The following is a 27,368-nucleotide window of genomic DNA, read 5'->3' on the forward strand; positions in this document are numbered from 1 at the left end:
GAGCCAGATAAACAAACAAATCTGTCTTGGTACAAGTACAGCCAGAATGCTCCTTAGAAGCGAGGATAGGAAGACTTTGCCCCATATACTCTGGACATGTCATCAGGAGGGACCAGTCCCTGGAGAAGGATACCAAGCTTAGTAAAGCAAAGGGTCCACCACCACCACCACCATGTTGAAAACCAGCATATAAAGAGAAAGAATCTAGCATTTCTATCTACAGTAGTTAGCTCTATGGCTTTTGTAAAATGACAGAATTAGAACATTTGCAACTTTTAAATAGCTTTATATATTAAGAATCAATGGCATATATTTGCAATTTAGTAAGACAACCCAATCAAAAAAATGGGCTAAGGACTTTAATAGGTATTTCACCAAAGAGGATATGTCAATGGCCACAAACACATGAAAAGATGATCTAATGTTTTTAGCCCTCAGAGAGATGCAAATCAAAATCACAGTTAGACACTACTTCACTTCTACTACATTGGCTAAAAGGTGGGGTGGGGAGAGGTGGTGGCAAATCGAAAATAACAAATGCAGGCAATGATGGATCCCTTATCTTTTGTTGGTAGGGAATAAAACCGGCACAGCCATTGTGAAAAAGTGTGGCAGTTCCTTAAGAAATTAAAAATAAAACTACCATATGACCAGCAATCCATTCCTAGGTATATATCCAAGAGACTTAAAAGCAGCAAGATGAACAGACATACATCTACCAGTGTTCACTGCAGCACTATTCACAATAGCACAAAGGTGGAAACTACCTAAATGCTCATCAGCAGATGAATGAATAAATAAAATATGGTACATGCATACAAAGGCATACTACTCAGTCAGTAAGAGAAATGATACATACTACAAAATGGATGAACTTTGAAAACATTATGCTAGTGAAATAAGTCAATCACACAAAAACAAAAATTGTATGATCTCACTTCTATGAACTGCCAAGAATAGGCAAATGTGTAGAGAACAAAGTTTATTACTGGTTACCAGGTATGGGAGAGAGAGGAACCACTGTTTGGGGGAAGCAGTGAGTTTCTATTCATGGTGATGTGATATTTGGCATCGATTAAGGGTAATGGTTGCACAACATAACACGATTAATGTAACTGATATCACTTAGTTGTACACCTGAATAAGGCTGAATTGGCAAATGATGAGTTATATATATATATTTTTTACCAAAACAAAAAACAAATAAAAGAAGAGCAGCTGCTACCGACTGATGCTTCTGCACAAGACATTAAAAACAAAAACAAAAAAAACCCAAACTAACTGCCATCAAGTCCGACTCATAGCGCCCCCTCTTCCTTGGGCTTCCAAGGCGGTATCTCTACAGAAGTAGATTGCCCAGTCTTCCTTCCAAAGAGTGCTGGTGGGTTTGAACTACCAGCCTTCTGGTTAGTGGTCAAATGCCTTAGGCACTACGCCATCACAGCTCCTATCACAGGATTTGTTTTCTTGGTTTGAACATTTAGGGTCATTCTAGTCAATTGGCCTACTTATTGTTTTTAGTGTTTCTGTTGTACCTTCTAGTCCATGGTGTAGTGCTTGGGGACTTAAAAGCTCACAAGTGCCATCCTAGATACAACAATAGGTCTCTATTTGCCTAGAGTGTCAGAGGAAGGAGAGTCAGGAATCATAGGTGGAATTAGACTGTAGGTCTAACTGCCTCTATGAATTACTGCCTCCTTTGACGTGAGACCAGAAGAACGAGATGATGTCTGACTACTACTATAGAATGTTTTGATCGAAGCGTCTACAGAAGCCTCCAGGGAAAAGTGCACAACGGAATTTCAAAATCTCATGGAATCCAAACTTTCTGGAACCAATGAGGCTGGATAACTCCTTGAAATTATTGTTCCTAAGTTAATCTTTAAACCTTAAACAAAACTATCCCTTGGAGTCACCTTTTTTAAAAAAAAAAAACACAACAGTATGTTAGTTTAATTAGTAAAGAATGTGTGCCTTAAGCATTGTGCTCTTCCAAAGAATTGATCAATTGACAACAGCAAGGTTAGATGAGCAGCCTAGAGGGCAGTGAGTTTATGTCAACAGTGGTGGAATAATTTGAAAGAGGGTAGCAAGAATGGTTACAACTTGAAGAATATAATCAATGTCCTTGAACTGTACATGTAGAAATTGTTGAACTGATGTATATTTTGCTGTGTATATTTTCAATAACAACACAAATTATTTTTTTAATAATCATAAAAATTAAAGCGAAACTTAAAAAATTAATAATGCATACAGCATTCGATGGTTGTATTTCCCACTGTCTGGAGAATAAACTAGCATAATATGTAAATTCCCTTTGAATAAATTACTTCACTTCTAAGGAAAAAAAAAAATGGCAGTTACCAACAAAGAGAGACAGAAATTATGTGCATCCACCAGTCTTCTCCTACTACTGTTTATTGTGTAATAAACAAAAAATTTAGGATTATAGTAAGCTCTGGAAGGGAGGTAGGTGAACAGGATAGGAACACAAAGATAGATATAAATTATTGGCATTGTTCTCGTTCCTGGGTTGGCCAATAGGTTCAAAGGTGTTAATTACTGTATTAAAATAATAATGTAAAATATTTTATTATCCATATAAAGCAGATCAATGATGTCAGAGGACCATGAACCAAGGATGGACTGTGGTCTATCTAATCCTGTACATCTAAGGTACATTTTAAAAAGGAAATGAGCAACATTAATTTATTATAGCAACAAATTAATGGAGACATTAAATCATCATGTCAAGGAAGCTGAAAACATATTCAATATAATTAAGCAGCCAATCTTAAAAGCTAAGGATAAAAGAAAAAACAAATTAAATGTGAAGATTATCAAAATATCATCACAAACACCATTCTTGCTTAAAAACTTAAACTTAAAAAGCCATTTGTTGCCATTACTAATCAACAGTTTTAGTATAAAAATGGGTAGAGGACATAAAATTATCATTTTTTGATATGATTAAACCAAAAGAATCATGAAATCAAACTAGAATTAAAAAGAAAATTTAGTAAGATTGTATTGCCTATTTCTTAGCAATATTAAAAACTCGCTGCCATCAAGTCGATTTTGACTCATGGCAACCCCTCCTTGGATTTCTGAGACGGTATCTCTACGGAAGTATATTGCTCAGTCTTCCTTCCGGTTAGCAATACTGGGTTATTAGCAAATAAAACGTATTTTTTCATTTAACAGGAAAAAAGAAGAAAACTTATTTTGCAATTCTCTGAGCATTTTCCCATACACATGGTAATGTTATTTTCTTTTCTATAAATTGGCTATATGTGTCCTTTTATATGCATACCTGGCAGTAGTTTAGTACAAATGCTTTGGATAATGTCAAAGTTAAGTTTACATTTTCTGCAAATATTTTTTGTTTACCATTTTAATTTTCATAAACTTTTCTGGCATATGAATCAAAACTATTTTAAAGGAAAACAATTTTTAATCTTAAAAAAAAAAAAAGATATTATACATCGGAAAAAATTCAAACAGTACCAAAGATTAAAATAAAAAAGCTAAAGTTTCTACATTTAAGCCCTATTTTCCAATGAATATTTTTAAATTTGAAGAAATTAAATCATACTATACACACTAATCCTATTTTGTTTCTCTTCTAGTATCTTGAATATTTTTAATGTATCACTCACAAAATTCTGTTTATTTTTTAATAGCTGCTTAGTATTCCAACATATGGATATACCATAATTAAATTAACTAGATCCTCAGTAACGGTCACGTAGGTGGTTGCCAATTTTTTCTGTTTGTATGATCGATGTCGCAATGGCGCTATGGACCAGAAAGCAACATTTCCGTTCTCTTTCTACATAAAACTGACATAATGAGTGTCATGCCTTCCTTATTTTTGTATTCATTGTGTGCCCTCACAGCTGAATCACACTTTAGGTAAAACTTTTAACTTTTTAAGTGAGACTGGGAAGGAGTTCCAAATTACTCTAATTTATTATTGATGAAATTATATCCTGAAGATACTTTTATGTTCCTCAGACAAACTGGTTCATTTTCAGAAATTCAGAGTTTAAGTCCTCTAATGGTGGTAAGCTTGACCTTACTTTTTTTCAGCTCAAGTTGCTTTATTCTATTATTCTGGGCTATGTATATTCTGACAGAATCTGAGCTACAATAATGTATGATATACCATATATTTTATTCAAGTTAAAATAAATTATATCAATGTTAACTAAAAAATATTACACATAAATGATCTAAATTTTTATACTCTGGAGCACTGGTGACATAGTGCCTAAGGCATCCCGACTGCTAACCAGAAGGCTGACAGTTCAAACTCACCAGCCACTCCTCGGAAGGAATATTGGGCTAGCCCCACCTCTGTAATGCCTTGGAAACCCAAGGAGGGGTCACTATGAGTTGGATCCAACTTGACGGCAGTGAGTTGTTCTTTTTTTTTTTAAAAACTCAACAACTAAAAACTCACTGCTATTGAGTCACACCCGACTCATAGCAACCCCTCCTTGGGTTTCCAAGGCAGTATCACTATGGAAGTAGATTGCCTAATCTTCCTTACGAGGAGTGGCTGGTGGTTTGAACCGCCAGCCTTCTGGATAGCAGTCACATGCCTTAGGCGCTATGCCACCAGCGCTCCCAAGTAGAATATAGGCCTAGAAAGAAGGAACTGTGTTCTATTCATCACCATATACCTGTGGTCCTAAGTTCATGCTTGGCAATATTAGTAAACATTCTATAAATCTTTAATAATTAATAACATAATAAAATTCAATAATTTTAATTCATTTTAAAAATAAATGAGTATTTTTAATAGTGTAGTGGAATTTCTGATTATCCTAAATGTTTTGAAATTTCAAAAGAATACGCCTTGGTGTAGGTTTACTTTTATTCATGCTTTCTGACATCTATTATTTCAATCCTGAATTCTGTGTCTTTAATTCTAAGAGACATTTTTATATTATTTCTCTTATAAATACTTCCCTTCAAAATTTTTAACAGATTTTGAGACTTAGAAGTTTAAAAAAAAAACCCACCACCCCCCAAAAATCAAAAAACATAAAGTTAAAAGATTAACTTGAGAAAAATAACATTCTCTTGATAGTCTTATTTTTAAGGTACTATACATACTGCAAGGAGCTCCACTGGCACAAGAGTGAAGGCATCTGGCTGCTAACCAAAGGTTTGGCAGTTCAAACCCACCAGCCATTCCATGGGAGAAAGATAAGGCAGTCCGCTTCCATAAACATTTATAGCTTTGGAAACACTATTGGGTGGGTAGTTCTACTTTGTCCTATATGAGTCAGAATTAACTCAATGGCAGTGGATTTGGATTTTTTTGGGGGGGTTAGACATATTGCATCGGTGTTCCCATTTTTTTTACCTTTTCTCTATTATTAAATATCTTGTTTATCTCTTTGAACAATATCCTGGAAATTGAACTTCATTTTCTGGTATTTGCATGGTAATTTTTAAATTTCAGCTACCATATTACTTAATATCCTGGACTCTTTATTTATTTTATGATTTTTAAAATAATATTCTGTACTTTCATAGCCACAACATTGTCTCATTTTTTATTACGGTTTTTAAATTTTCTCCAGCTTCTTAAATTGTCACAACATTTCAGATTCTCTCATGATGGAGGTTTTTCTCAAAAGTCTGGTGATCTGTAGTAATCATAATTAACAGAGAGGCACAAAAAGCTAACTTGAAATTTTGGGTGTATGAGTGGGTCACATAGACTGGTGAGCTTCACGGAAGTGTGATCAAGAAATATGTTTAGTTGTGAGCCCATAAACTTGCTTGCAGAAATTTTTCTGAGGCTACTCAATTTCTCTATGAATTAATCCATCAATCTCTTGTTAAAGCATGGCATGGAGAAGAGAGAAAGTAGATGTGGTAGAAATAGGCCTCTATACTAGCATTCTGGGCGGCAGTGGTGGTCCAGTGGTAGAATTCTTGCCTGCCTTGTGGAAGACAGCCAATGCATCTCCACATGCAACTAGCACATCTGTCAGTGGAGGCTTGCATATTGCTACCATGCTGAGTATGTTTTAGTGGAGCTTCCAGCCTAAGACAGACTAAGAAGAAAAGCCTGGTGATGTACTTTTGAAAATCAGACAATGACTTTGCATCACAACAGTCTGATCCACAACCTATCATGAGGAAGGCAAAGAACAAAGCAATGTTTCCTTTAGTTGTGCATGGGGATCAACTTCACAGTAGCTAATAATAAATAGCATTCTGTAAGCTAAGCAAGATCACTATTTGGTATTTGTATTTTCACTTGTTTACCCTAATTTTACTACAGTGTCTCATCCTCTATCCTCAGCTATGTATGGTGGCCTTGAATTTGGAATTGCTATACCTCAGATTAACCCTCTTGTTTCCTGCTGGAGTGAAGTATTAAACTGTTTCTTACTAACTTTCAATGAACATCCTTCTTTTCAACGCTATGCCTCACTTGTCTCTTCTGTGATATATGATATCTCCCATTCTTGAGCCTTTCTGGTGTTTTGCAGTGTTAACTGGCTTGCTTCTTACTGGCATCTGCTCCTCAGGTATTCTCAGTTTTCTTCCATCCAAATCCATCTGTCAAAATTTGGTCATATCACCTGTCCATCTGTTGTCTCCTTGACCCTTATGGATTTAATTGTTTTCTACTTCCATAAGCACGTTTTACTGGAATTTCAGAGGGAGCAGAAAAAAGAAGGTTCAGTCTGCCATGTTTAACTATAAGCTCTTCTACTTTCTGTATATAAAAATAAGGCTTAAAATGTAAATAATGCTGGATAATATATCAGCAGAAAAAGAAATAAAGCACAGAATGGCTGATACAAGATATTTCTCTGAAATAAAGTTTGATAAGGGAAAAGCATAAAGACAGTCTAACTCAAAGGTGAATAAGAAGAACAAGAAGGGGAAAAAGACATGCTAGCTCAATACCTTCCATGTTGCTTTTTGGTTCTTAAAAGTAATAATGTTAGAAAGGGGGAAAAAGGTTTCATCTTTGCTATATAACTCAAATCATGCCCTAAACCTAAGAAGAGAGTCAATGAATTTCAAACATATAGACAGTTAACAGATTAAAGCAATTAAGACTACATAAATTTACTTACTTGTATGGAGCCTGTCAGACCTCTGGAATGACTTCTTCCCCAAGCCTAGCAAAGGATTTTCCATTTTAACTGAGGAACAAAAACTGGAGTTTGAGTTCTGGGGGCTGCTTGACTGGCCATCCGATTGCTTTCCTTCCCATATTGCTAGGGGAAAAATAAGTAATGACTAATGGAACTGAAGTTACTGATAGAAATCAACCAATCGATTAAGTAATTAATCATTCAGTGCTAACTAAATAGAGTATATATGAATATATGGGACAATATAACCCTGAGTCTGAAAATTAGGGGACAAAAATTAAAATAAAGCTCCTTCCTTCCTCCCAGTAAACCATTTCCTTTTGGGTGTAAATTTCCTTGCTTAAAAAAGGCAAAGTCCTACAAGACACGGATTAAGTCTGGCAGATCCATATAATCAGTCTCTGGTATTAAAAAGTCTGCATCTAGAGTAGCTTAGATTAAAAACAAAATAAGCAGCAACACCATCACCAAAAATCCAAAGGCCTTATGGACATGTACTGTGAAAACTCAAAGGTAGTACATATTAAGAAAACTTTTCATTTTTAAAGAAGAGAATTGGTAAAGAGTTCAATTTGAGCCTCTTGAAAACATCAGCTTTATGAGGTTACTCAATAGAGGCTTCGAAGTATTATGACTTTAGACATCCTGGAAATTGGTCATTGTTCTCATACCTACCTGAAAATTCCATGGACACTTTTTATTAGTAACTATATGATTATTTTGCATAAAATTTCCAGGAAGGAACTATATTGATTATTTGGCAGTACAAAGAGTATATGAATAAATGAAACTGAAACATAAATGATATGGTGTACGAATTTGGAAAACGAACACAAAAACACTAAGGGAAAAATCTGCGTACCAGGCTTGGCAGGCACAGAGTCACCGGCTGCTTTGACAGTCTTCAGAGAAAGATGCTGGTTGGAGGAGATAGACATGCTTGGCCTGCATTGCTGCTGCTGCTTCTTCTGCTGTTGCTGCTTTAGAGCCTATAATGAGAAAACTGACTATAAGAAAAAAAAACAAACCAGTTTTTAATAATAACAAAGTGACTTCTTTTTAAGTGGTGATCCTCCAATTTCTTATAAATCTAGCAAAGCAAACAAAAAGCAAAATTAAACCAACCAAACACAATAACGCTAAACAACTCAAAGTTTTTTTTGCCAGTATTGTTCCTTTATATTATAGAGAAATATAAAAATATGAAATAATGAGAAACAGTCATTAACATCTTTTAGAACTTAAAAATCACCAGTAAGCCAAGGATTTCCCAAACTTGTAGAAGCATAAGTAGAATTTTTACATGTTGTTCTCAAACATTTTAAGCCCTGCATCAACATGCGTCCCATTTGTAGCATCTCTATGTAGAAATGAATAAGGAAGACCGAAGAAGAGTTGATGCTTTTGAGTTGTGGTGCTGGCGAAGAATGCTGAAAGTACCATGGACTGCTAAAAGAACTAACAGATCTGTCCTGGAGGAAGTGCAGCCAGAATGCTCCTTGGAAGCAAGAATGGCCAGACTTCGTCTCACCTATTTTGGTCATGTTGTAAGAAGGGACCATTCCCTGGAGAAGGATGTCATGCTTGGTAGGGTGGAGGGTCGACAAAAGAGGGGGAGGCCTTCAACGAGATGGATTGACACGGTGGCTGCAATGATGGGCTCAAGTATAGCAGGGATTGTGGGGCTGGCGCAGGATCGGGCAGTGTTTCGTTCTGCTGTGCAGGGGTCGCTATGAGTCGGAAACGACTCGACGGCACTTAACAACAACAACAACAACAACTATGTAGAAATGAAAATATTTAGTTTATGTATGTTTCAGATTATGCATGCTATGAACAAAAGGTTGAAATGATTGCAAGTGATTACTTGCGTTAAATATTAGGTAAGAACAACAAGATTTGGTACCATGACCTATGGCAATGCAGTAAACAGAAGAGTGGGGAGATTCAAAAACACTGGGTCTAATAATACTGTAACTCCTTCTGTTTATTTCACAATATTTTTGTTTCTATGATGTAACTAGATAATACTAATGAACAGAAAAAGCAGAACTTCTCATAATTTTAATCATGAAAATAGATGAAGACAACCTTTTTTAACTCAAGGGTTAAAAAAAAAAAAGTAAAAGCTACATTTTAGGGAAAGTTCGAACTTTTTTTTACTGTGCTGATTTGCCAGTTTCAATCTTCAACCTTCAAGCTCATCATGTAGTAAAGTCAGACATCTGGCTTAGATTTACGGACAACATTTATAAGAGGTGAGGCAGAGGCTCAATGGGTAAGAAGTGGCGGTGCTTTCGTTAACTGTGTTTACTCTACCATTTTTTGAATCAGACCAGAAAATACCCAAGTCACTTCAGGTCAGTACAAAATTCATCTATTCTGCTGTGATCAATGTAAATTCAGACACATGATGGAAGCAGAATAACTTCTGCTAATCAAGAACCGTACACAGTAGTTTATATACCCCGTTCTTCATTCTCTTGTTTTAAAACTTAAGAACAAACAATACAAAACTCTCATGTGTGGTGAAGAATAACTACCAAAAAAGTAATTTTTCCAGATAATACCATGAAAAAGATCCACTGGCAGCAAGGACTTACTATGCATTCCAAAATTCAAATTTATTGAATTTTCCATACTGATATTCCTAAAAATATATATATATATATATATATATTTAACTCCTAGGATTACAAGAGTATAATACATGAATACAGGAATAATATACATGTCATAGATTAACAAAGTTTCAGAAAATACTTGCCATTTCTCTGTGGAAAAGAATCAGCTTATACTTCTTACATTTTTCCAAAGAACTTACAAAAAATACAAGTGTTATAGAATATTCATTTAGGCAGTAATTCATCTTATCAAATTTAGTGTTTCTTTTAATAATAGCACTTTTGGCTTGAATGCTTTAAGACATACATAATTTTCTTTTATATGTTATTAACTTCTAATAATATAGGTAATACATGAAAATATTTTTACTATTTAATTTCCATAAAATGACACTCTTCTATGACTACCACTCCTACACCTGGTCCTCAATTTTAAGAGATACCTTTTATGGATTTTAAACCATGCAGTATCCTTTGTTCTGTTAGAATGACTGCCTTTTAAACTATATACAGGTTCCTCACAAGCACAATTAAGCGTTCTGGAATTCCCATTCTTTGGAATGTTATCCATAATTTGTCATAAATATAATTTTCCTTACTGAATTTGTTTTCACTTACATATTATTGTTGTTGTCAGGTTCCACGGAGTTGGTTCCAACTCATAATGACATCATGTACAACAGAATGACATAGCCTGGTCCTGCACCGTCTTCAAAATTATTGCTATGTTCGAGCACATCACTGCAATCACTGTGTCAATCCATCTTATTGAGAGTCTCCCCCTTTTCTGCTGACCCTCTATTTTTCCAAGCATATCCTTCTCCAAGGAATGGTCCCTCCTGACACATGACCAAAGTATGAGTGATATGATAAGTATGACCATAATGAAGTCTGGGCATTCTTGCTTCTAAGGAACATTCCAGCTGTCCTTCTTCCAATATAGATTTGTCTGGCATCCATGGAATATTTAATCATTTTTGCCAACATCACAATTCAAATAAACCAACTCTTTCATTCCTTATTTATTGCTCAACTTTCATACGCATATGAGGCAACTGAAAATCCCATGGCATGGGTTAGGGACAGCTTGTCTTCCAAGTGACATCTTTGCTCCAAAAGTTTAAAGAGGTTTTCTATACCACATTTGCCCAGTGCAATATGTCATTTGATTTCTTGACTACTATTCCTCATGAGTACAATTAAATGTTCTGGAATCCCCAGCCTTTGGAATGTTCTCCGTAATTTGCCCACAGACTCAAATGCCTTTGCATGGTCAATAAAACACAGGTAAACATCTTTCTGGTACTCTTTGCTTTCAACCAAAATCCATCTGACATCAGCAATGATACCCCCCCCCCATGTCTTCTTCTGAATTCATGTTGGATTTCCAGCAGTTCCCTTTTGATGTACTGCTACAACTCTTTTTGAATTATCTTCAAGAAAAAATTTATTTTCAAGTGATATTAATGATGTGTTGTTGTTGCTATGTGCTGTCGAGTTGGACCCGACTCATAGCGACCCCTCCTTGAGTTTCAAAGGCAGTATCACTACGGAAGTAGATTGCCCAACCTTCCTTGTGAGGAGTGGCTGGTGGGTTTGAACCACCAGCCTTCTGGTTAGCAGTCTAGATATTAATGATATTGTTCGATGATTTCTGTATTGATGTGGTTGTTGTTGTTGTTAGGTGCCGTCGAGTTTGCTCTGACTCATAGTGACCTGATGTAAAACAGAACGAAACACTGCCCGATCCTGCGCCAGACTCACAATCCTTGCTACACCTGAGCCCATCGTGGCAGCCACTGTGTCAATCCATCTGACTGAAAGCCTTCCCCTGTTGCACTGACCCTCCACTTTACCAAGCATAACATCTTTCTCCAGGGAGTGGTCCCTTCTAACAACATGACCAAAATAGATAAGATAAAGTTTGGCCATTCTCACTTCCAAGGAGAATGCACTTCTTCCAGGACAAATCTGTTAGTTCTGGCAGTCTATGGTATTTTTGATATTCTTTGTCAACACCACAACTCAAAAGCTACTCTCCATTCTAAAGCAAGTTTCAGAGTCTTTTCTGACATCCATTTTTTTCTTTTATTCATTTCCTGTCTTTTTAATGATCTTTTGCTTTCTTTGTGGATGATATTCTTGATGTCATCCACAATTCCTCTGGTTTTCGGTCACTGGTGTTCAATGCATCAAATGTATTCTTTAGATGGTCTCTAAATTCAGGTGCGATATAATCAAGGACATTATTTTGGCTCTCGTAGACTTCTTTTAAAATTGTCTTCAGCTTCAACTTCAACTTGAATGTGAGCAATTGTTGGTCTGTTCCACAGTGAGCTCCTGGCCTTGTTTTGGCTGAAGACATTGAGCTTCTCCATTGTCTCTTTGCACAGATGTTGTCGATCTAATTCCTGTGTATTCCTCTGGTGAAGTCCATGCGTATTGCCACCATTTATGTTGTTTAAAAAAAGGTATTTGCAATGAAGAAGATATTGGTCTTGCAAATTTCTATCATGTAATCTCCAGTGTCATTTCTATTACCAAGGCCATATTTTCTAACTATCAGTGATTCTTCTTTGTTTCCAACTTTTGCATTCCAATCACTAGTAATAATCAATATATTTTAATTTCATGTTTGGCCAATTTCAGATTGCAGAAGTTGGTAAAAATCTTCAATTTCCTTATCTTTGACTGTGGTGATAGGTGTGTAAATTTGAGTAATAGTAGTATTAACTGGTCTTCCCTGTAGGCGTATGGATAATATCTTATCACTGACAGTATTGTACTTCAGGATAGAGCTTGAAATATTCTTTGTGATGAAACATGCCACGTCATTCCTCTTTAATTTGTCAATCCTGGCATAGTAGATCATAAGGTTGTCTGATTGAAAACAGGCCAAACCAGTACATTTCAGCTCACTAATGCCTAGGATATTGATCTTTATGTGTTTCATTTCATTTCTGACAATTTCCAATGTTCCTAGATTCTTATTTCGCACATTCCATGTTCCGATTTTTAATGGCTGTTTGCAGCTGTTTCTTCCCGTTTTGAGTCGTGACACATCAGCAAATGGAGGTCCCCAAAACTTTACTCCATCCACATCATTAAGGTTGACTCTACTTTGAGGGGGAGCTCTGGTGGCATAGTGCCTAAGGCATCTGACTGCTAACCAGAAGGCTGGTGGTTCAAATCCACCACCCACTCCCTGGAAGGAAGGCTGAGCAATCTACTGTAGTGATACCACCTCAGAAACCCAAGGAGGGGTTGCTATGAGTCGAGTCCGACTCGAGAGCAGTGAGTTTGGTCTGGTTTGGTTTACTACTTTGAGGAGGCAGCTCTTTCCTAGTCGTATTTGGAGTGTCTTCTGACATGAGGGGCTCATCTTCCGGCACTTTATTGGACAAAGTTTCAAGGCTATTCATAAAGTTTTCCAGTAATATATCAGTCAGCATTTCACTGCTATTTATAAGGTTTTACTGGCCAATTCTTTGAGAAGTGGATGGCCCCTTCCTTCTTCAAAGTCTGATTTCTTCTGGAAGCTCCACTGAAACCTGTCTACCAAGTGTGACCCTGCTGGTATTTGAAATACCAGTAGCATAGCCTCCAGCCTCACAGCAACACACAAGCCATACCACAGTACGACAAACTGACAGACAAGTGGTGGGTATTCTGACAGATCACTTTTTTTCTGAAATGGACACATATATGGGTTTCTTCCAGACAGTTCACCAGGTGGCTGTTTTCTAAAATCTTGGCACAGATGAGTGTGCGCTTCCACCATTGCATTCATTTGTTGAAACATCACAATGGGTATTCCACCAATTCCTAGAGCCTTGTTTTTTCGCCAGTGCCTCAGTGCAGCTTGGACCATTGGTTCCTGATCAAACGCTATCTCCTGAAATGGTTAAACAACCACCAATTCTTTTTGGACAGTGACTGTATTTCTTCCATCTTGTTTTGATGCTTCTCAAGTTCTTCAGCATCTTGCCCGTAGAATCCTTCAATATTTTAACGTGAGGCTTGAGTTTCTTCTTCAGTTCCTTCTGCTTGAGAAAGCTGAGTATGTTCTTACCTTTGGATTTTTAACTCCAGGTTATTTGCATATTTCATTATAGTACTTTGTCTTCTCAAGTTGCTCTTTGAAATCTTCTGCACTTTATTTTTTTAAAAATATGGATTCATTTTATTTTTTAAATGCATTTTATTGAAATATAATTTATGTACAGTGAAATACACAAAACTAAAGTGACATGGGTCAATGCATTTTTTTTTCCCCCTGTGGTCCCTTCCCTCCCCTCCCACCCCTGGCAACCAACAAAGAAAGTTTCTCTCCACATATAAACCTTTCCTTGACCCTCCACAGCAAGGAACTAATACTTTATTTGTCCTTCTGTGATTGACTTATTTCACTCAGCATAATAATGTCCTCCAAATTCATCCATATTATCTTTTGCACTTTTTTACTTCATCATTTCTTCCATTTGCTTTAGCTAATCTCCATTCTACATCAAGTTTCAGAGTCTCTTCTGACATCCATTTTGGCATTTTCTTTCTTTTTAATGACTTTTGCTTTCTTCATGGATGATGTCCTTGATGTCAACCCAGAACTCATCTGGTCTTCAATGATTGGTTTTCAATGTATCACATGTATGTGTTATTTATAGTCATTCTTCTATAAAAAATATATACCACTGTTTTGTGTATATGTATATTTTCATAAATGATATAATGCCTTACCTGTTGTAGTATAACTTTATTTTATGATTCAACATTTAGGTAATTTTTTCATGTTTCTACATATAGATCAATCTCATTACAAAACGAAATCAACTTTTACTCTTGTATAGCTGCCTGGTATATGGCTATATACCATTATTTATTGTTTCCTAATTAATATCTATTACACTATTTTCAAGGTTTTGCTAATAAAAACTTACAGCCAAATATCATTCTGTGTGTTTGTGTATGTATGTATGTAGGTGTGTATCTCTGAAACACAGATTCCAAAAATTTCATTCAGCTGTTCATGGGGTATGTGCATTTTAAACTTTAATAGATGTTGCAAAATTTCTCTCCAATGTGGCTATAAAAAATCACATTCTACCGCAAATTACAAGTAGCTGTTTCCCTATCAACTTGCCAATGCTGGATGTAATTAAGCTCCCTTATACAAACCAATCTGACAATAAAAATAATCAGTTATTTTAACGTTTCTTTAATTAACATAAGAGACTACTTATCGGTCATTTGTATTTCAGAAACATCCAGAGCTAGTTCTTTGAAAAGCTTCCCAAAATAGATAAACTGCTGGCAAGCAGTATTAAGAAAAAGATACATTACAAATGAACAACACTGAGAAACAAAAGGAGACATAAAAGAATACTGTATACAACTTCCTCGGAAGGAAGGTTGGGCAATCTGCTTCTGTAGTGATACCGCCTCAGAAACCCAAGTAGGGTTGCTGTGAGTTGGATCCAACTCAATGGCAGTGAGTTTGAGATATACAACATTATGGCGATATTTGAAAAAACTAGGTAAAATGAACCATTATCTAAGAAAAAGAGATTTCCAAAAGTGGCTCTAAATGTAGAAAATCAGAAGAGATTAATAACCTAAGAGGAAGGTGAAGCAGTAGGAAAACAATGTTAAAAGGTGAGATTTATTAAACTTTCAAGAATTAAATAATTTTTCAAATTTTTTCTAAACATGGCTAGCTATAGAACTTATTTTATGATCATAAAATAATTCTGATCCCAAAAAAACAGTATAAGAAATTGGCACAATCTGAACTAAAATCTTCAAGAGATTTTAATAATGTATTAAAAACAAACTAAACATGAGACAAGTAACCTGATCATGTCAGTAAATCCTGGGTGGCAGGAAAAAAAAAAACCTTGAGAAATTTAACACTTATTCATGACTCAAAAAAGAGCTTTGGTGACATAGCAGTTAAAGCATTCGGCTGCTAACCAAAAAGTTGGTTCTTCAAACCCAGCACCCATACTCCACAGGACAAAGAGGAAGCAGTCTGCTTCTGTAAAGATTTATAGTCTTGAGAGCCCTAATGAGGCAGTTCTACTCTGTCCTATAGCATTGGTATAAGTCAAAACCAACTGGACAGCAGTGGGTCTGTCTGTATTTTATTTAATTCATGACTTAAAAACAACAAAAACATCTCTTAGGAAATTAGAAACAAGTTAGAAACTGTTTAAATGTGATTGAAAAGAGTAACCACTAAAAACCTACAACAGATATCATACACAGCTACATAAATTATTAAGTGACCAAATTAGAAATACTATATGGAATTTTCCATCAAAAGAGAGTAGCAGAGATGGCTTTAAAGAAATTCTAAAACACTACCAGCGTCAGGCATTTTTAATGTAGGAGATTATAGTTCTGATAAACACAGACAAGCATGATTACCTGCTTTAGTGCCTTCTTGCTGTGCTTCTGTGATGGAGAAATGACTTTACCTGCTGGAATGGAGGGTGATGGGCAGCCTGACTGGGGGGAGGATGGCTGAGACAGTCTAGACGATACTAGGGGGAAAAATGACAATAAAAAATTATGTCATCAGAGCTGGTATCAAGCACCATTTCTTCCCCAATCATATGCTGCTACCTGTGTTAAGGAATTGTGATCAAACACTCTGGGAAGGATCTTCTTTATGTAGGTGCATTGCAAAGAGCCTCCCTTTTCAGTTTATTTCCTTAGAAAGCTCTACTGAAGGATGATAGGATGGGGGAAGGATGCATGTTAGTATTCATTACTTTTCATTCTTTAATTTTTTAATAGAATTGATTGAAGAAGTAGGAAGTAGAAAACAAACTATGAGTCACCAAATTAAATTCAGAGAAGATTCTAGACTCCTTTGGACAGTATTAATATTCAAAAGGTTAAGTGACAACATGATACAGTGCACAAGCCCTGGATCGACAGAACGGGCCATTCCATCTTAAACACTATGTCTTTAATCCTTATATTCCTTCACCTCTTAAATCAACAGTTTTAGATTTAGTGTGAGGGGGCATTTTGGGACTTCTCTAATGAAAACAATGTAGGCTGCACATGATGTAAGCACTAACTCCTTCACTAGTTGTTATGCAGCCTGTCAAAGTTTACCTAAATCTTAGCCTTATGTGAATGAAGGTTCTCCATTCAAAAGCCTATACACTCTTACCATAAACTGCCAGTAGATCTTTGTTACGTTCTATTAAATTTCAACAGTGTATATTATTCATAAGAATATAAAAATTACTGATTCAGACCCCTTAATAATAAAATGTTGAAATTATAACCACTACTGCTAGTATGACTCTCAAAGAATGTATGTTTACTACTGCCTTCTTCCTCTTCTTAGTAGTTGGTCTAAAAAAGTCTGAGTGGCAAAATGACACCTATGATAAGCTAATGAGGTTTAAGATATCAAATAAAGTATGTACTGGTAGGTAGCTACATGACATGACAATAAGGATCATGGTTCAACAAAATATACAAGTTTTGAAATACAGCATTTCAATTTGCCCTTAGATATCTAGAGAAAGCAACACACAGTCATATACATTTTTAAAAAACTACAACAAGCAAATATTAATAAGATGACTTATTAGCATGCTTTAGTACCCAACCCTATGATAAAGTTTATAAGTAAGGGACATAATCAACACATACTCAGTTTGACACAGAAATAAAAGAACAAATAGTTCACAGTAACGTAGTCTACAGAATGGAGTTAAATCATTCTCCCCCCGCCAAACTTTTTATTGGATTTGGGTGAAATTTTGCAAAGCAGATTTGTTTTACATCCAACAGTTGATATACACATGTTGTTTTGTGATACCAGAAACATTCCCTGCAGTGTTAACATCTCAATTCTCACTTCATCCCTGTGGTTACTCTTTCTTTGCCCTTCTTCCTATGCATTCCTGCCTCCCTACATTTATCCCTGTGCAAATGCTGCCCTTCTGATCTTCCATGGTTGATTTTTTAAAAAATTTTTATTGTGATTTGGATGAAAGTTTACAGAGCAAATTCATTTTCCAAGCAGCAGTTCACATACTATTTTGTCTCATGACGTTGACTGCAATTTCCCACAATGCAACAGCTGGTTGATTTTTTTTTTTTTTTTTTTAAAAAAGCACCATTTCCCTAGTAAACGTGTTCAGCCCGTAGGCCTGTCTATAATTTGGCTGAGAGTTAAGCCATGGGAGTGAGATCAACTCCAGGACCAAAGAGTAACTCTGGGCCATAGTCTTGGGGGTTCACCAATATCTCTCAGACCAGTAAGCCTGTTTTTTTTTTTTTTTTTTTTTATGATTTTGAGTTTTATTCCACATTGTGGGAGCTAGATAATTCTTGGGGAGCTCTGGTAGTGTAGTGCCTAAGTGACTGCTAACCAGAAGGCTGGTGATTTAAACCCACCAGCCACTCCTCAGAAGGAAGATGGGGCAATCTACTTCCATAGTGATACTGCCTCGGACACCCAAGGAGGGGTCGCTATGAGTCGGGTCTGACTCAATGGCACATAACAACAACAACAACAATAGAAAATTCTTGAGATGGTTGTGCAGCAAAAAGAAACCACATCCTTGGTGAACTTAGATGTTCACCAATTGATTAAATAACAACTTTATTGAGACGTAATTCAAGTAACATTCACCCTTAGCTTTGAGTAACAGGTTTACTGAAATAATCTATATACTACATAATCCACCTATTAAAAGCATGTAATTAAATGGTTATTGGTATATTTAGAATCATGCAACTGTCACTACAATTAAATTTCAATGCTCCAAAAAGACCTTGGACCCTTTAGCTGTCATTCTTTCCCTACATCACTGTTCCCAATCTTAGGCAACTCAAATCTTGATGAATTTGCCTATTCTGAACATTTCATATAAATGGAGTGTGATATAGTATGTGGTCTTTGTCTTTGAGACTGGCTTCTTTCACTTAGCATAATGTTCTGAAGGTTCATCCATGTTGTAAATGCTTCATTTCTTTCTATTGCCAAATAATAATCCATTGTATGCATATACAATAAAAACCATGAGCGCCAAAACTCGATGGGACTGCCTTGTTTTCTCATGTCTTGCAAGTTTTCACCTTTGACGGGGTACAGTCTTACCACTTTTCTATTGTTCTCTATTAGTGGAAAATCGAGTTTTTCTTCTCTGATAAGTTACAGCCTCTCATAGGTTCTGGCTTTGGAGGTTTTATTGCATCTCCTTTTGTTCACCCATTCAGCAGTTGATGGGACATTTGGTTTGCTCCACTTTTTGGCTCTGATGAGTAAATGCTATGCAGATCAGTCATGTTACAGGTTTTTGTGTGGACAGGTTTTCAAATTTCTTAAATATAATCTAGGAGTGGGACTGATGGGTCCCAGTTTAAATTTAAGGAGTCCTGGTGTCGCAATGGTTAATCACTCAGCTGTTAACCAAAAGGTCAGCAGTTCAAACCCATTAGCCACTCTGCAGGAGAAATATGTGGCAAAATGCTTCCATGGAAATTACAGCTTTAGAAACCCCATGAGGCAACTCAACTCTGTCCTTTAGGGTCATGAGGAGTGATAACTGACTCAACAGCAAAGGGTTTCTAGGTTTGAGGTGGTAACTCTTTTTAATTTTTTGGGAAACTTTACCAAACTGTTTTCTGAAGTATTCGCAACTATTTTTCCAATCCCACTAGCAACATGAGGGTTTCAATTTCTCCACATCCTCAGCTACACTTGATATTTTCTGTCTTTTTTTATTTGACCACTACTTTAAAAAGAATATAATGAAAACTATTGAGATCTAATTATTTTCTTTTTAACATCTTGCAGAAATCTGAGAATATGTATTTTCTCCTGACCCCATGTACTACCTGATTAAAACCAGAAAACCAACAAACCAACCAAAACATCTCTATTACAAAATATGAGTTCTATCTTGCAGCCAATAAGATTACCTGTAATTACCAGGGCAAACTGCTTGGAATGTTTCCTTTTAAGGCAAAAGGCTTTCTAACCAATGAATCTATAACATATCACAAAGCCAACTGAAATAAATCATGAAGATTACAGCACCTACCAGTGATGAAAGAGATTTAATCCTTAATATCAATTACTGGTCTCATAACATCTATGAAGTTTAAACAAAACTTCTAATTTTTTTTTTTTTTTATTGTGATTTGGGTGAAGATTTACAGAGCAAATTCACTTTCATACAGCAGTTCACATATACTTTGTCTCATGTCATTGACCACAGTTTACCACAATGCAACAGCTCCTTTCCCACTTCCTCCCCATAGTTACCTCTTCCCTGTGTCTTCCCTCCATACACTCCTGCCCCCTGAGCTGTCTCCCTGTGCATAAGCAGCCCTTCTTTCTCCCATGATTGTTCTCTCCAAAGAGTGCATCTACTTGAGGTAAATGTTCAACTCATTATGACTGTATTTTGTTTGTCTGGAAACCAAAGGTGTGGGTTCAATTCCAGACCTGAAGGGCAGCTAGGGGCCATAGTCTGAGTGGTTCCACCAGGCTCTATCAGACCAGCAAACCTGGTCCCCACAGCAAATTGGTTTTTTTGTTTGTTTGTTTCTCCAAATGATTTTGAGTTTTGTTCCACATTGTTCTCCCTCTCTATCAAGGATCTCCTAGATAGATCCCCTTTCCAGTGGATGACAGTGGTAGCCAGGCACCATCTAGTTCTTCTGGTCTCCTAGTTGTATAGGCTGCAAATCGGATGGTGTACCAGTTGCTAGGACTAATTGTTTCCAAGAATTTTGGTTTTCTTCATTCTTCTTTGCTCTGGACGAGGAGAGACCCATCGTTGCATCTAGATGGCAGCTTCTGTTCTAATTTTTTAAATATTAAAGCGTCAGAGGTACAAACAACAACAACAACAAAAGACTTAAATGCAAAGTCTTAAACATAACAAATGTCAAGAATTATTCCTTCTACTAATTCTACTAATAATAATTCCTTCTACTGCCTATAATAATATTTTGCCCATAGAATTTCACAACATTGCGACTTGAGGCTTGAATTTTTTTCTTCAGTTCTTTCAGCCTGAGAAATGCCAAGCGTGTTCTTCCCTTTTGGTTTTCTAACTCCAGGTCTTTCCATATTTCATTATAATAATTGACTTTGTCTTCTCAAGCTGCTCTTTGAAATCTGTTCAGATCTTTTATCGTGTCCATTTTTTCCATTTGCTTTAGCTACTCTCCATTCAAGAGCTAGTTCCAGATTCTTTTTTGGCATTCACTTTGGTCTTTTCTTCCTTTCCTGTCTTTTTAATGACTTTTTGCTTTCTTCTTGTATGATGTTCTTGATGTCATTCCACAACACATCTGGCTTTTGGTCACTGGTGCTCCGTGTGTCAAATCTATTCTTCAGATGGTCTCTAAATTCAGGTGGGATATGATTAAGGTCATATTTTGGTTCTCCTGTCCTTGTTTTAATAGTCTTCAACTTCAACTTGAACCTGCATCTGAGCAACTGATGGTGTGTTCCACAATCTGCTCCTGGCCTTGTTTCAGCTGAAGACACTTAGCTTTTCCATCGCCTCTTTCTACAGATGTAGTGGATCTGATTCCTATGTATTCCATCTGGCGAGGTCCACGTATATAGTCATATATATGTTGTTGGAAAAAAGTATTTGTAATGAATAAGTCGTTGGTCTTGCAAAATTCTATCATGTGATTTCTGGAGTCATTTCTACCAACAAGGCCGTATTTTCCAAATACCTGTGATTCTTCTTTGTTTCCAACTTTTGCATCCCAATCACCAGTAATTGTCAGTACATCCTGATTGCATGTTTAGTCACTTTCAGACTGCAGAAGTTAGTAAAAATCTTCAGTTTTCTCGACTTTGGCTTTGGTGGTTGGTGCACAAATTTCAGTAACAGTAGTGTTATCTGGCATTCCTTGTAGCATATGAGTATTTTCCTACTACTGACAGCACTGTACTTCAGGATAGATCCTGAAATATTTTTGTCTTCAATTTGTCATTCCCAGCATATGGCTGTCTGATTCAAAATGGTCCAAAACCAGTCCATTCCAGCTCACTAATGCCTAGAAAATCTATCTTTATGAGTTCCGTTTCACTTTTAACAACTTCCAATTTTCCTACATTCATACTTTGTACATTCCACGTTCCAATTATTAATGGATGTTTGCCATTTGTTCTGGTTACCTAATGCCTCTCTAACAGAAATATACCATAAATGGGATGGCTTGAACAAACAGGAGTTTATTCTCTTACAGTTTGGGAAGCTAGAAGTCCAAGTTCAAAGTGGAAGGCTCTAGGGGCTGTGGGAAAGCCCCTTGACCTTGGGCTTCAGGTCTGCCTCTTGCTCCTGGCCCACTGAAGCTAGAGGCATCTCTTCACTCAGGCAGCTAAGGCTAACAAGCCCAAGGTCAACAAATAAAATGGCACAGTCCCAATGTTACCAAACAACGTGGAAGGCCATTAATTCAAGTCAAATGAAAGTCCCAAAGTCAGCAGAGCATGACAGGATGCTGAACAATGACACGGCTACATGCAGGGTTCACGCATGTCATAAGCTAGAGACCATTCCCAAAGCTGTTTCTTATATACAGGAAGCAGACCACATACCCAAAGGCAGTTACTCAGCTGCTTGTGTTAGATCCCACCATGGAGTTGATTATTAGTCTCATCATGGGGAATACTACATCCAGTTGCCCAGCCACCCAACCAGGCCCAACCAAGTTTGACACACAAACTTAACTACCACATCGCTGTTTCTTCCATTTTTGAGTCGTGCCCCATCAGGAAATGGAGGTCTTGAAAGCTTTACTCCATCCACATCATTAAGGTCGATTCTATTTTAAGGAGGCAGCTCTTCCCTAGTCATATTTTTAGTGCCTTCTGACCTGAGGGGCTTATCTTCCAGTGCTGTATTCGACAATGTCTCAGGGTTATTCATAAAAGTTTTCCAATACTATATCAGATAGTGTTTCACTGCTATTTATAAAGTTTTTACTTGCCAATTCTTTGAGAAGTGGATGGCCCCTTCCTTCTTCCAAGTCTGTCTTATTCTGGAAGCTCTGCTGAAACCTGTCTACCATGGGTGACCTACTGGTATTTGAAATTCCAGTGGCATAGCCACCACCCTCATAGCAACATACAAGCTAACACATTATGACAAATTGACAGGAAAGTGGTGGAGGTCTGGACTGGTACCCAATAATCTGCATTACTAACAAATTTTTAGATGGTATTGACTGCTATCGATCTGGGCACCACATGTAGAAACCATCGGTTAAGACACTGTAGTAATAACAGCAAAGAAAGAATTCATCAATAGACACGTTTTTAAGAAATTGTATTTCTACATAATGGAATTCTATAGAGCTATTAAAAGAAATAAGAAGAGCTATATATTCTGTTGTAAGATATATAGAATGTTTTCACATAAAACATGCAAAAACACAAATAAAATAAAAATAGGAAATAAAAAGCGGTAAAATGGTCTTCTATAAGAGAAGGAAGGAGTTCTGGTGGCACGGTGGTAAGGCATTCCACTGCTAACCAGAAGTTCGATGGTTCAGATCTACCAGCTGCTCTGCGAGAGGAAGATGATATATTTTTGTAAAGATTTACAGCTTTGAAAACACAATGAGGTCGCTATGAGTCAAAATCGACTCCATGGCAGTTATCTTTGGTTTTGGTTTACAGAGGAATGGAATTAATTAGGTGAGGTGGATAGGGGAGGGATTCAATGCGTATAAAAGTAATTTGTTTTATAGCTTTACGTGCATTTTTTTAAACAAGTAAATTTCAAAAAAAAAAAAAAAAAAGTACCTTCTAGAATTTGCAGTAAACTTCAAACAAACTCAACCTGGTGGCATAATGACGTAGATAAGTTAACAGTAGAGTTTATCCTAGATGTGGCACATTCATGAGATAAATCTGTAAAATTCATTTTTCTCTGTAGTCTCTGCCCAAGTTTTGAAAATTTGCTTCTAAAAAGAAACCGGAATATGCTTTTTTCCCACTCTGGAATAGTTTTAAAAACATTAGGGTTGTTTTTAAACACATGTTGAATTCTACTGAAAAGCCACCTGGGCATGGTGTTCTTCTAAAGGGAAGCACACAACTCCACTTCTATGGAAATTTATTGTTGAGACTTCCTAACTCTACTAGATTTATTTTTTTTCAACTGTGGTATAAATATATATAACAAAATGTGCCAATTCAATAGTTTCTACATGTATAATTCAGTGACAGATTACATTCTGCCTGTTGTGCAACCACTCTTACTATCCTTTTGTGAATTTTTGTATCACCATAAACATACACTAAGCCCCTGAACAGTAGGTCCCCTTTTTTTCCTCCCTCTCAGCTCTAGTTAACCACAGATAATTTTAAGGTTGTTTCCACCTTTGGTTATTGTGAATAATGCTGCAACAAACACTGGTATATAGGTTTCTGTTTGTATCCCTGCTTTCACTTCTACTGGTTATACATCTAGGATTGGGATTCCTGGCTCATATGACAGTTCGGCTTTCAGAAGAACTGGCGAACTGTCTTCCACAGTGGCTATACCTTTTTACATTCCCACCAGCAATGGATGAGAGTTCAAATTTCTCCATAACCTCGCCAACACCAGCTGTTTTCTGTTTTTATTTTTCTACCATGGTAATTCTAGGGGTAGGGGTAAAGTTTATCTCATTGTTGTAAGTTGTGATCAAGTTGATTCTGACTCGCGATGACCACTATGTGGTTAGATTCAATTTTTGTGTACTCTGTTTCCTAAGGAAAAAAATACCCTATTTTCTTCTAAGCTTTTATACCATTTTGAAAAAATCTTTGTCTTTTAAATTTTCAGATATTCATCCAGTTTAATTTATACACTTAAGTTTTTTACTTTTCGTGTAATAGGTTAGAAAAGTTTGCTGATTAATTATAAAACCAACTTTTTCTGTTTTTCTAATTATAGTTTTGTTTTTATTATTTTCTTTAGTTTTCAATATTTTTTCCCCAAGTTTCTTCATTTGTATGCTTTTTTTTTTTTTTTTTACTGACAGAGGTATTCAATGCCATAAATTGTTTTCTGATAGCTTTTGCCATATCCTGTAAATTGTGATACAGTATTATTTTCAATATATTCTAGAATTATGTTTTTTAAACCACCTTTGACCTAAGAGAATGTCAGTAGCATATTTTTAAATGTTCAAGAGCCGTGGTGGTACAGTGGTTAAGTGCTCAGCTGCTAACCGAAAGGTTGCCAGTTCAAACCCACAATTGCCATTCTGCAGGAGAAAGTTATGGCAATCTGCTTCCATAAAGATTACAGCTTTGGAAACCCTATGAGGAAGTTCTACTCAGTCCTATAGAGTTGCTATGAGTCAGAATTGACTCAATGCATAACACAGGTGAAATTCCCTTTATGTTTTTTTTTTCTGATCAAGTTATATTTGGTAGTATTATGTATGCTGTTTTATTTTAATTATTTAGAATTTGTACTCAAAAATACATATTTTTACAAATATCTATTTACATTTGATTGGAAGGTTTTTTCTTCTCTATTACATGGATCCAGAGTTTAATATATATCTATAAAGCTAGCTCACTGATTATGTTATTTAAGTTTTCTATATCCCTTTTTGTCCACTTGATCTGTTTGGGGTATATAAAAGAATAAAGCTTTCATTAAAATATACAAACACACTATACCAATGGGGTAGGTAATTTTCTTAAGAAAAAGACATACAGCTTACATTAAAATTAGGAAATTCTAGTAATCAAAAGATACCTTCAAGAGATTGAACACATTGCCCAAGAAAGAGAGAGACGTTATTTGCAATATATATAGTTGTCTTAGTTCTCTAGTCCTACTGTAACAGAAATTCCACAAGTGGATGGCTTGAACAAACAGGAATTTATTCTCCTACAGTTTAAGAGGCTAAAAGTCTGAATTCCGAGTGTCAACTCTAGAGGCTGGGAGAAGGCCCCTAGACCCCGGCCTTCAGCTCTTCCTCTTGTTCCATGCCCACTGGAGCTGGAGGCTTCTTCTAAGTCATGTAGCTGCTGACTGCTGAGGATGACAAACCCAAGATCAGCAGGCAACACAGCGGGCCACTGGTTTAAATCCAGTAACTGGAGATGAAAACTTGGCCAAATGTAGGAACCAAAATATGCTGAAAATCCAGGGACCTTTCCCAAAGCTTCTCCATATGTACTGGAAGCACGCTATACCCTGAAGGTAACTCTTCTTTAACTACTTAGCTGCTCACAGCAGATTCCACCATGGAGATTATTACAATCTCATCATGGAGAGTAACTACATCCAGCTGCCAAGCCACTGGAGCCTACAGCCCAGCTAAGCTGACATACAACCTTAACTACCACAACAGTCAACACAGGAACACATGAAGAACTTCCACAAGTCACTAAGAGAAAGACATTCATAGGAAAATGGACAAAGACTAACACAGGTACTTCACAAAAGAAGTTACCCATGTGGCTGATAAATGATGAAAAGGGTTTCAATTCCATTAGCCATTATTGAGAGGCAGCTTAAAACACCACATAGGATACTAATATATACCCACCTAAACCCTAAAGACTGACAATACCAAGTATTGGTGAGAATGTGGAAAGAATTAAAAATTTCATACATTGTTGGTGGGAGCATAAATTGGTAAAACCACTTTGGAGAAGGGTTTGGCAGTACAGGCTGTCCCTAATTTACAGTGAGGTTCTGTTCTAATGACTCTGTTGCAAGTTGGTTCTGCTGTACAGCAAATATATCACTTTAAAAAAAAAAAAGTTTTCATTATCATTGCCTTTTATTATCAATATCTTTATAAATCTGATCTTTAGCTGTCTTTCTAGGTTGGCATGATAGCATAAGCAAATTACATGCTGCAACAATATATATAGTACATATTACTAACTACAAGATGTAAAAACCAAAAAACAAAAAATGGATGGTCACAAGTGCAGTTCATCATAACTTGAATATGTTGTTAAGTTGGGGACTACCTGTATATACTACTGTAAGTAATTCCCAACAGTCCTGAATGTTTACCTTGAAAGACAGACATATAACAACATTCATAATACAATTAATTGTAGTAGGCAAGAACCAGAAATAACCTAAATGTTCATAAATGGTAGAAACAGATTTTAAAAAATTGAGGTGCTGGGGAATATTTATACAATGGAATACTTATGTTTTAAAAATCAAAAGTATTGCTTCATACTAGAATGTAGATGACTCTTACAATGTTTCTTAAGAAATGTATTACTATATGATTTATATAACGTGTAAACACTGTTTCTGGACATTCTACTTTGTTCCAGTCTATGCTATTAGAAGCTGTTAGAGTGGTTACTTTTGGGCAATGACTGTGAGCAAAAAGAAATAAAGATGGTTACTGGAGTGTCAGCAATGTTTTGCTCCTTGAGCTGGGTGCTAGTTCACAGCAGCATTCAGTTTGTGAAACTTCAAGTTTTATACTTAAGTGTTGTTATTTGTTGTTTGTTGTTATTTGCCGTCGAGTCAGCCCTGACTCATAGCGACCCCTCCTTGGGTTTCCGAGGCAGTATCACTACGGAAGTAGGATTGCCCAACCTTCCTTCCGAGGA

General features: G+C 36.4%; 1 protein-coding gene across 1 annotated transcript in view; it reads right to left on the minus strand.

The window, feature by feature from the left end:
- The window catches only part of ASXL2 (ASXL transcriptional regulator 2), a 63,356-nt gene that overhangs the window by 22,326 nt on the left and 13,662 nt on the right, over positions 1-27,368 (minus strand). The window contains exons 3-5 of the mRNA XM_042783440.1: positions 16,190-16,305; positions 8,002-8,128; positions 7,119-7,262 (exon numbers count right to left, since the gene is read on the minus strand). Of these exons, the coding sequence (XP_042639374.1) occupies positions 7,119-7,262; positions 8,002-8,128; positions 16,190-16,305 (387 nt within the window). The remainder of the gene's footprint in view (positions 1-7,118; positions 7,263-8,001; positions 8,129-16,189; positions 16,306-27,368) is intronic.

This window comes from Orycteropus afer, unplaced genomic scaffold, assembly GCF_000298275.1.
Source record: "Orycteropus afer afer isolate SDZICR_OR568_19922 unplaced genomic scaffold, OryAfe1.0 scaffold01180, whole genome shotgun sequence".
Taxonomy (NCBI): domain Eukaryota; kingdom Metazoa; phylum Chordata; class Mammalia; order Tubulidentata; family Orycteropodidae; genus Orycteropus; species Orycteropus afer.